This window comes from Psammomys obesus, unplaced genomic scaffold, assembly GCF_907164565.1.
Source record: "Psammomys obesus unplaced genomic scaffold, mPsaObe1.curated_primary_1811, whole genome shotgun sequence".
Taxonomy (NCBI): Eukaryota; Metazoa; Chordata; class Mammalia; order Rodentia; family Muridae; genus Psammomys; species Psammomys obesus.
Window position 1 is genome coordinate 19,709,451 of NW_026595981.1, and position 11,685 is coordinate 19,721,135.

General features: G+C 39.9%; 1 protein-coding gene across 1 annotated transcript in view; it reads left to right on the forward strand.

The window, feature by feature from the left end:
- Positions 1-11,685, forward strand: part of Spop (speckle type BTB/POZ protein) — a 75,928-nt gene that overhangs the window by 55,768 nt on the left and 8,475 nt on the right. The window contains exons 3-6 of the mRNA XM_055620297.1: positions 229-350; positions 3,297-3,448; positions 3,559-3,686; positions 10,247-10,424. Of these exons, the coding sequence (XP_055476272.1) occupies positions 229-350; positions 3,297-3,448; positions 3,559-3,686; positions 10,247-10,424 (580 nt within the window). The remainder of the gene's footprint in view (positions 1-228; positions 351-3,296; positions 3,449-3,558; positions 3,687-10,246; positions 10,425-11,685) is intronic.

Consider the following 11,685-nt stretch of genomic DNA (forward strand, 5'->3'; position numbering starts at 1 on the left):
TTATTATTGTTGCTGTTCTTCCCTTGACTGTGATTGTCTTACTTCCAGCCAGTGTTTTCAGAAGTTGAAAAAGTTATCAAACAGTAGGTCACTGAGATTTCTTTAATTTCTTACAATGAACTGATGTCTTCCTGTGGGGATAAGGGAAGGATGCTTGTCTGATCTTCAGCCTGTTTTTTCCAGGTTGCCCACATCCTATTTAATTCCTTCCTAATTTTCTATCAACAGATCAAGGTAGTGAAATTCTCCTACATGTGGACCATCAATAACTTTAGTTTTTGCCGGGAGGAAATGGGTGAAGTCATAAAAAGTTCAACTTTTTCATCAGGAGCCAATGATAAACTGAAATGGTGAGGAAGAATGCCTCTAGTTGTAAACTTTTTCTCTAAGTTGCTGTGTTTCCTGGTTTAATAGGATATGGATAGAATGTAAATTCTTAAAGGCAGGATTTTAGTTTCTTATCCCCATTGCCAATAGTAGTGCCAGACACAGTAGGTGCTAACTAACAAGTGGTTGAAGTAATTTAATGAGTTTAGTAGAGTTTAGTAAACTCAAGTTGTGTAGGCTGATAAAAGTGAAAAAAAGAGGGCTGGTGTTACCTGAAGATCCACGTTTGATCCCTGGGGCCCGCATGTTGGAAGGAAAAGGACTGATTTGTGCAAGTTGTCCTCTGACCTCCACACTCGAACTGTGGCACTTATGGACCCACTTATAGGTAAACAAAAGGAACTAATAAGGGTAATTTAAATTTTTAAAGGAGGGCTGGGCCTGCAGCTCAGCAGCAGACGGCTCACCTGTCAGTGTGAGGATTAGAGCTTGTTCTTGGTACTGCAGTGGGTACATGCAGACCTGGCAGCCACCCAGCTCTAGCTAACCGGAACTCTGTGTGAAGGGCCAACTACCACCAGATTTTTCTGGCTTTTCAAAAAAAGCAATAAGTCCAATTTTTCTGGGTTTCTTTTTGTTTGTTTTGAGATGCAATCTCACTATGTAGTGTTGGCTGGCCTGAAACTCACCATGTAGGCCAGACTAACCTTGAATTCATGATGATCCACCTGCCTCTGCTTCCTGAATGCTGAGATTAAAGGCATGTGCCATCCTGTCTGGCAACACATGTAAATTTTTTTTAACATAAAATCTTGACTTTTAAGTTGTCTGCACACACATGAAGACTTAGACTCCATCTCCAGAGCTCATATGAGGCGTAGCGGTAGACACTTGGAATCCCACCACTCAGGGGTGGTGAGGTTCTCCGCCTCTCACAAAAGTTCATGGGGAGGCTGGGTATGCTGGCACAGGCCTTTCATCCCTGAACTCAGGGGCCAGAGTGGATCTCTGAATTCAGGGTCAACCTGGTCTATAGCAAGTTCCAGGGTAACCAGGGTTTTATAGTGAGACTGTTTCTCAAAAAGGAGAGCAGGGCAAAGGTTCAAAGTCACCCTTACTATATAGAGAGTTTGAGGCCAGCCTGAACCACATAAGATCCTATCTCAGATAATAATAATAGCCTACTTTTTCACAATAAGAGATTTATTTGGCCTTGTAAGTGGCAGGATGGAGATAAATTTCATCCAGGAGACACATTGTTGCATTGCAGACCTTATTCCCATGCTATTAAATGTCTTAAACATAGCTTCCCTATACTTGAAGTAACAATGGGTATATCTACCACATGCCAACAAGTCTTTGAGTTTTCTCTGAATTGACTGCATAGTCAAGAGTGTGTTGCTCATACACAAATGGATTAAGTCTGGAATCCTTGGATAAGTGCCTGTTGCCAGGTAAATATGATCTGGGAATGAGGATGAGTGCCTTCTAACCTCAGTGTCATCTTGAGGAATAGGAGCAGGTAGCTAAGGATACAACTATATGTCCCCAGCAATGATCAAAACATTTTGTCTCTGAACCACCACGCTGATCTCTGATAACCCACTGAAGAGTTTATTAATTTAATATTTGTTGACTTTGTACATTCAACGGCAGACTAAGTACAGAGCGAAATGTTATTCCAGGCATTATATTTAAACCTCTTTAGCATCTTGTACAGTGATATATATGGCATCTGTACTCCCTAGAGAGGCACTAGATTAGACCACCTGTTTGAGAGAAGTGACATAACTTTGGCTAGGCCTGAAGATACGCGTGGCTTGTGTATTCTGTGTGGTAGAACAGGGTTTGAACTACATGCACTTCAGCTAATGGCATTTGCAACTTCACTCAGTTGAACCTATTAAGTTCAGTCTAAGTTCTGTTTTGAATCATCTTTAACAGATTGGCATTTCAAACTCATATTTAGAAGCCAAGCTTAAAACATTTCCCCTGTAGAATAAGAGTTTTACTTTTATCTGTGCTTCTTCCATAATGCCCCTGCTATTTTAAATCTTAAAATATAATTTCTGGAGGTTAGAGAAGTGGCTCAGCAGGTAAGAATACTTGCTATTCTTGCAGAGGATCTGAGTTTAGTTCCTAGTGTACACATTGGATGGCTCACAAGCCCCTGACTCCAGCTCTAGAGGAATCCCGTGTCTTTGACCTCCATAGATGTCTCTCTCTCTCTCTCTCTCCATAGAAGTCTCTCTCTCTCTTTTCTCTCTCTCTCTCTCCATAGGTCTCTCTCTCTCTCTCTCTCTCTCACACACACACACACACGTGCACATATGCAAAAAAAAAAAAAACCTATAAAAAGAGTATGTATCAGCCAGGGGTGATGATGTGTGCCTTTAATCCCAACACCTGGGAAGCAGAAGCAGGTGGATCTTTGTGAGTTCAAGGCCAGCCTTGTCTACACAGCAAGTTCTAGGATAGCCAGGTTTGTTACACAGAGAAACCCTGTCTAGAAAAGCAAACAAACAAAAAAGTGTTACTATGTTTATAGTCTCCAGAATAATTTCCCACAGTGTTACTAAAAGGCTCTCTCCTCTGACTTTTTAAAAAATTATTTCTTGATGAGAAACTAAGGGCTACCATTTCTGAGACAGAAGAATGAAAAAAGACTGGTCTGAACAACTTTTGAATATTTTAGAATAAGGCAAGTGAATGACTTGGCAGTTGTAAAGGACATGGCAGAGGTGTAAGGGATGTGGGTGCCCTTTTATTTTCGTCTGTTTTTTAAAAGCTATGGAAAAGTTGTTTTCAAGTTTCTATTGAATCAGTGTCCTGGTAAGGGGCTAAGAGTTTAAAAAAACAAAACCTTATAACAGCACAAACAGAAACACTCTCTGGGTTCTGATGTTCCATGCTAGAGTGCAGGAACTATAACTGTTCTTTTGACCCACTTTGGTTTCTGTGTTGAGCAGGTGTTTGCGAGTAAACCCGAAAGGGCTAGATGAAGAAAGCAAAGATTACCTGTCGCTTTATCTGCTGTTGGTCAGCTGTCCAAAGAGTGAAGTTCGAGCAAAGTTCAAGTTCTCCATCCTGAATGCCAAGGGAGAAGAAACCAAAGCTATGGGTAAATGCTTTTCTACTTTCACCTCCAGTGCCTTCATACACCGATAAGTTGTGTATTTGAGTTGGTCTTTAAGTAACTCTAAATATGACTCTTTCCATTTTTCATCCCAGAGAGTCAGCGAGCTTATAGGTTCGTGCAAGGCAAAGACTGGGGATTCAAAAAATTCATCCGTAGAGATTTTCTCTTGGATGAGGCCAATGGGCTTCTCCCTGATGACAAGCTCACCCTCTTCTGCGAGGTGAGTCCTTTTGCTCTGCTTTGAGACTGGCAATTCCCTGACCTGATGTGTATTGGTAGGCTTAATTGTATTGTGTCAAGGATGTGGAATGAGAAAAATTCCCAAGGGGAGTGGTTCTGTACAAACGTTATTTATGTGACTGATTGAACTGCCTTATGATTTCAAGGTTGCTGGGCACTTGAGCTCTCCACTTGTTACTGTTCATAAGAACAAAGATTGTATCTGTCAGTTTTGAGTTGCTTGAGTCAGGATCCTCACTGTTTTTTGTTTTTTGTTTCTTTTTTTTTTCCTTTCTTTTTTAACTGTGGGTTTTTTGTTTGTTTGTTTGTTTGATTGATTGATTTTTTTTCAAACAATATTTGGAAGGTCTGACACTTCAAGCTGAGCAGTGGCCAGCATCTGCAACTAAATTTGTATATCTGTTGCTTAAAGTTCCTGGCTCCTTGTTTAGTGGCAAGTCCAGGTGTTTGACTGTGGTGCTCTCCTTTCCTGCTCTGTAGACTAGGTGTTCCAGGAGTTGGGTGTGCATGGTTTGTCTTGCTGGAGTTGGAGAGTGGGAGGCCAGTTTTTCTAGGGTGAAAACTGTGGAAACGTGTACTTTAGAGGGGGAGAAATAGCTATTGTCAGAATGGAAGGTCAGTCTCTCTCACCAGAGGCCTAAGAGCCTCTGAAGAAGCTTTGAAAAATTCCTTGACCCAAGATCCAATTAAAAGGAGGTTTTTAATATGGATACTGTATATTTTAATGAGTCATTTCATGCCATTTTCCATACAACTAGAAATGTAAGCAACTTGGGTTGACAAGAAAAAGCTCTATCCTGTAAACTAGAGTATTAGTATTCCTGTACATCTCATAGTCAGAAAACATCTGAGAGTCAAGCAAATAACCATTGTACTTTCGTGAGGCAGAGTGCAGCCAAGAGTCCCAATTATCAGCCAGCTCATCAAATAATAGGCTTGTATTGTGAGTTAATGACCATTCTAAAGGCGCATCACACCTGTGTAATCCAGAAACTTAGCCCTTAGGAATCTTGCCCTTTCAGGAAAGAAGCATGGCCAGCAGTAGTGTGCTTGTGGACTGTAACAAATGATTGCTAATGATTAAGAAACTTTGCACACTGAAAAGGTAAAATTTAGTTTGCGTAATAGCAATTCCCTCCCCATTTTAATTGCAGAGGGACTGGATGAAATGGTAGAATATCAGCATCTGTATAAATATGTGACATACGGCACTTGTTTTATGTTTAATGAACATATGTCCTGTTAGCTTTAGGTCGCACTCACTTGCCTGAGCAGTACAATGAGAATAACTATAACGGCTTTGTTTGAGCTTAGATGTTATATAAACAGCATCAGTTTCCATCTTTACCCGTTGCCTATCCTTGGGATTTGTGGGGGGTTTCTTTGTTTAAGTTTTTGTTTTTGGCCTTTCCGGACAGGGTTTCTCTGTGTAACAGAGCCTTGACTATCCTGGACTCTTTGTAGACCAGGCTGTCCTCAAACTCACAGAGATCTACCTGCCTCTGCCTCTTGAGTGTGCTGGGATTAAAGGTGTGCACCACCGTGACCAGCCCCCACTCACCTCTTTTTTTAAGCAGGTTTCTCTGTAGCCTAGGGTGGACCTCAAGCTCACCACTATCTTTCTGCTTAGCCTCCTGAGTGCTGAAGACTTGTGTTTCAAGAAAAACTCTAAGATAATGTAAAATTATAATTTTGTTAGAAATGAAAGCCAGTCTTCAAGCTTTTCTGAAGTAAATCTTCACTAAATATTACCTCTGGCATTTCGGCAGTGCTGTGACTTGTAGCATTTGCAGGTCTAAGTGGGTCCATCCTTTTTCTTCTGTGCTGCTTCCTCTTTCCCGATACTCTTCCATTTGGCCTGCCCTTACTTGGTTACTCTTATCCCATGGTTAGGTCTGCGGCTGAGCTCCAGCATTCTCTCTTCACTTCCTCAGATGAAATTCTCTTAGGAGAAATCCTGTGGTTAAGTTTAGATTTGCCTTACTGACTTAGAAGGGAAGTGAGATGACACATTGGAAATGAGGAGATGTTGAACAGGGAAACGTCTGCTGGGTTCTGCTGATGCCGTGCTTTCTCACCATAGAACCAGGTGTGCCATCTGTTCCTCTCACACTTCCCAGTTGGCCACAGGTGCCGAGTGTTGCTTCTCATACTTGGTCTTGTGCCTAGTGAGACTCGATCCTGTTCCAAGGCTCTCTGTGGACTTAGTAGCATTCAACACTGCAAGACGGTTGCGTGGGGGTGTGTATTGGATGTGTGGGTTTTTAAAATGTCTGCAATTCATCCAAGTTTTTAGCACTTTTTACAGCTAGACCATTTTTCATTTAAGTCCTATTACTTTGACCTGTTTCTCCTGTATTGGCAGAGTAGTTATAAATAAGTTTATTTTAATTCGTGTATATTTTATTTTCTATTAATTATTTTCTAATTATTTAGAGGTTTTTATGAAAGGATATCCACATTGAAATTGAGGTGCAAGAACCCACTCTGCTGCATTGCACCCTCAGACTGTGCCCAGCTACTTCTGTGCTATCCTCATGTGCACTAAGAAAAACTGCTTCAAAGGTTCTGGGTACTGTCAGAGGTCAGGAGGGAATCCTAAAGTGAAAGACAGAGAGCCACACACATGAGTTTCGAGCCTTTATTTCAGCAGTATTACTACTACTGAATGTTTAAATCAGAGTGTAACCTGAAAATATCAGGTGGGTGGTCTTGTTTAAAGTGTGCCACATGGGGTTCACTTTCAAATCTTGGTGATTTGTGTCTATTAGGAAACATGGCGATTCTTCCAAGTTGATTTTGTTTAATTTACATACTTAGAAGTATTTTCCAAGCATTTCTTGAATCATCCCTTATCACAATCTTTTGAGCTGGGTTAGTTCTGTTTTTGTTGTTGTTGTTGTTTTGTTTGTTTTTTCATTTCTTGTTACACCGAGAAAAGCAGTGCCTCAGGAGGTCAGGTAATTTTTCCTAACGTTGTACAGCAAATTAATGTCAAGGCCATGTCAGCTCTCCATTTCCCACTTCCTGTCTGCTGTACTCAGTAGAGCTGAATGCCTTTCACCCAGGAGAGCAAGTTTTCTTAACAGAGACTATCTACTTTGGTAATGAAATGGAGAACATTAAAAAAAGTTTAAATTATATTTTTAATTTTCTCCTTAATAATTTGGGCCATAGAAAAATCTTTGTGAACCTTTTTAGCTTCAGTTAACCCTTTCCAGCTACTTATATTGAAAACAAATATCTGTTAGCAGTGAAGGTGCACATATCCCCCTTCATTGCCTATGCAGATGGAAGAGTCCTCTTTGTAAGGTGGTAGTTAAAAAGAAATAGAAACACCATATGAAATACCACTTACAAAATATCCAGACGTTAGCTTTTGCTTTTCAAACATACTTTCCACTCTCATGCCTAGAACATTTCTTTGGTTGCTTGAGAATATGTACTTTTGCCCAGTTTTAAATAAATGTCTATTCATTTTTCCTTTTTATTAGTAAATTGTTGGTATGCATTAATTGCACTATATGAAACAACCAATATTTTCTCTTGATGTGCAAAGACGTTAACTTGATAATGCAGCAAACTTGTAGGTCATAAAGCATGTTGATGTAAAAAACACATATCACCAGGATGTCAGTAATGTGTGTGCTGTTCCCTTACTGTCCCCTGACCCTCAGAGAGCAAGGAAGTCACGTCAGTTTTTATATTATTCTGTGAGTGTATGCCTGAACAATACAGTCTTCAGATTTACTTGGTTTTGAGTTTTAGGAAACTGTTGACTATTTTCATTTAGGACTTGCTTTTATTGTTTTAACATTGTTTCTAAAACTTACACTTTATATGTAACTACAGTTTATTTTTAGTGCAGTCTGTTTTATGGTTATAGAGTTTGTTCTTAGTGATTGTTTTGCTTTGAACGATGTGCTACACTGTAAACAGTGTGCGGTGTTTCCTTAGGTCCGGTTTTTTGTTACAGAGACACTAGTGTTCTGTGGATTTTCCCATTTATGGAGATGAATGTAGAAGATTTTATAGTCCTTAGTCTTTCATAAGTATTAAATGTTTTCATGGATTTCCCTTTTATGTGGATGAATATATATAACACTTGACAGTCCTCAGTCATTCATGAATTTTCTTTTTAAATTTTTATTTTTAGATTTCATTTTCTTGGAAAGAGAAGTTGAAGCTGGGCATTCTGACCCAAGCCTTTAATTCCATACTCAGGAGGCAGAGGCAGGCATATCTCTGAATCTGAGGACAGCCAGGGCTACACAGAAAAAAAACAAACAAAAAAAAAAAATATTGAGAGAGGAAAGAGAAGTTGACTTTAAAAGTGAGACCCTCCTATAACTTGAAGCTTGGGAGATTATACAGCCTTCCTGAGACATTTTCATGCATTCATTTATAAGACGAAATAAATGTCACAGTCACATCATCTTCACAGCTGCAATTCTGAATGAGTCTCCATAGTCAACTTTATAGGCATAAAAAAAGTCTTTCGTTTTTCTCCAAATGGTCTCATTTTAGCATCATCATTTGTAGAGGAAAACAATCCCTCTCTAAGCTAAAAGTTTGGGCTCTGAAGACTCATTTGTGAGTGCCATTTAAAATTTATTTTTAATTAAGTGAATTTAATGTTGGTAAGAGGTGCCAGACATTCAGAGCTCTGGAGATTCCAAGCATCCATATATCTACAGAATAAGTATGGCTCACACAGTAAAGGTACATTCTCTTTGCTGCTGTGTTCCTGTGTCCAGAGAGAAGAAATGCCATCCTGAGAGGTGTCACATTCTTTGGGCCCCACTCATTACAAAGCATGTATCTAGCCAGCAGAAGGTCCACTGGTAACCATAGTTCATTGGAAATTCAGCTTAGCTTTTGCCAATTCATTTTACCCAGTCTACTCAATTGCTATTAAGTGTTAATGATTTTGGGCTCCTGTCAGCCTGGTTTAATTCAAACTAGCAACATAGTGCCAAAAGCTTTCTCCATTCCCTTCATTGGCCATCCCTGGGGACTCCTGACTTTCCCTATGAGGAAGTTGGATTTAATTGGTCTTTTCCTTTTTTTAAAACCAGAATTTAGAACTATAACTGGGAACTGACAACTTTCACTTTTAGTGTTAATATTATATCAAAGAAAAGAGAGTGCTCTTAATATGAGAAAATGGTTGAGCCATATTAGAAATCTTAGGACAGGAGAGGCTCCTGTGGGGTGGTCTGTGCTGGGTTCTTGTAATTAAAATACTGTTATGAACTATGTCTGATAAGTGTGCTCTAATGCTGAACATTCATAACTGATTAACTTGACTGCCTCCTTGTGCAAGATTGTAACAGCTGGTTTCGAACAAATGAATAAGTTTCTTGACCTGGTAGTAAATGTCTCACTCTTACACAGACGGCATTATAGGTCTTTTGGATCAAGCATTAACTTTGCCTCTGGGTCTATGACTGCAGCTAAAGGATGACTTGCATCTTGAAGGTCAAAAGAAATCTGGGTCATCAAGGATGTTCTTAAACTGTCTTTCTCATCAGACTCTTAGCAGTAGAAGAGAAGAGAATCAATTCTCAGGGCTTGAGTTCTGCTTAGACTTAACTTTTCTAACATGATATATTGTAGGAGAGAAAATACAGTAGATATAATGGTTGCATGACTGCAGGATTTTATTTTTTGTATGATGGCTGGCATATTTTATAATGTTAATGTGACTTGTAAATCTTTATAATTGGTATCTTAACATCTGACTTCCAATAACCCATCTATAAATTTAGCTTGATTTCTATCTAGGTTAAAGTAATTCAACTAGTTGGAACATGTTACTGAAGCCAGGGTGGGAAGTTGGAGCCTTCCGTATGATTGGCTCTGTCCTTCTATTCCAGGGTTATAAACACATGTGTAACAGGCAGTTAGCCATCTTGAATGTCATTGTCACAGATGACTGAGTTCAGGTGTAAAACTTAGAGTATACCTGCCCAGTTATCCCTACTGGAAGGCCTCCTAGCTCAGTCTTCATTGGGTATTGGGCCATCATGTTCATTAATCAAACATTGTTGAGAAATGCCAGTTATTTACCAAGCCCTATAAAAAGTATGCTTTACCTGTGTTTCCTGACCTAACTAAAGTAAGTGAAATGCTTTTGGGCTTAAGTTACTTGATTTCTTTACAGAGTTTTATATGGTGACCTCTATACAGCTCTTTGTGTGTGACCTTTTTTTTAAGGCTGGGTAAGGGGAATACTTGAAGTTAAGCATATGTTCTTGTCAGTTTCTACTTGGTGGATGTGCTTAGGTTTGCAAGGGGATGGAACTTCTTAGAACTGGAGGAAAACTTATACTGTGGGGCTGTCATTGTCCTGACATATGGCATAAAGGAAGTGTGGTTGTAATAAATGAGGAAATAATTGATCCAAAGGAGAAAGTCTTGATATGTGGAGATAGTTTCAAGAAAATGTGGTATCTAATTATCTGTAGCACTGAAGGAGAAATTCTCTCTCTGTTGCTGGTAACAAAAGCTTTGTTTTTGTCTCCTTATATTTCACAGGTGAGTGTAGTACAAGATTCTGTCAATATTTCTGGACAGAATACCATGAACATGGTAAAGGTTCCTGAGTGCCGGTTGGCAGATGAGTTAGGAGGGCTGTGGGAGAATTCCCGATTCACAGACTGCTGCTTGTGTGTGGCTGGCCAGGAATTCCAGGCTCACAAGGCTATCTTAGCAGGTTGGTATTTATTCATGGTTCACTTTATAATTTTGATGCAATAGGAAAAATAGTGGCTACAAAATTCCCTTTGGAACAACTTCAACTTTTGAATTCTGCACCTAAATAAATTTTTAAAATTCATTTTCATTTTGGTGTTTTGAGATAGGGTCTCACTTTATAGCTTAGGCTGACTTGGAACTTGTTAGTCCAGACTATCCTCAAACTTTAAGTCCTCAGCCCCCACCTCTACCCCTAGTGCTGAAGTAATATGTATATGCCACCATACCTGGACTGTATTTTATATTCTGAAGGCAGTCTTCATAACCAAAAGGCTATTCTCCATAGAAATACCATTTCTGGTTTGTCTTGAGTGGACAAAGTATAAACGATGATTATACAAAGGTATTGCTTATCTTTGTACTGGGAAGGTAGTTCTCAGAGTACCTAAGAGCAGGTGGTAGCTCCTAGTTGGGCTCTGATGCAGTGAAGAGGAGTCTAGTTTAAAGACAAAGTGCTGTCAAGCTGAGACTAGGCCTCAGATGGTTGTCTGTCCACTATAAACATGCGAGAAGAATGAGCCTGTTGCTACTGACCCAGAGGATCAGGTCTTGTTCTGTCAGGTCCTTGATCTTTAAGGCCAGAAGGACACCAGAGGAGGAACTAAGAGATCTCACTTCATATTATAGAAGGGGAGCTCTAGCCACACACTGCTCTGCAGACCACAGAGCATGTGAGAGGATCGAGTGACTCTCCAAGTAGCAAACTTTTTCCCAAGACTCCTTTGCTGAGATGTCTCAGTGCCATCATTCTAAAGTACACACTTGAGATGAGTTCAGCCTGACTCATGTGACAACTTCCCATTTCTGCCTCAACTAAGTACTGCTGTCACTGAGCTTTTTAATATTTATCTCTTACTTGTGTGTGTGGTACAAACTTGTAGATGCACATGCCTATGCAAGTACATGTACTTTGTGTGTATGAGCAGAGGACAGAGGTTGAATATCTTCTTCTGTCACTTTCTGCATTACTTTTTGAGATAGGGCATCTCAGTCGCATGGAGCTTACCATTTTTACTGGACTGACTGGTCAGTGAGGTTCAGCGATCCACTTGTGTCCCACCCATGTCTCCACCCAGTGCTGGAGTTATGGATACATACCTGGTTTTTAGGTGGTGTTAGGGATCCAGAGGTCTTCATACTTATACAGCAAATACTTGATTCATTGAGCCATTCCCCTGCCCTCCCCCCATGTCTTTCTGTAGATGCAGTTAGCTTCCTTT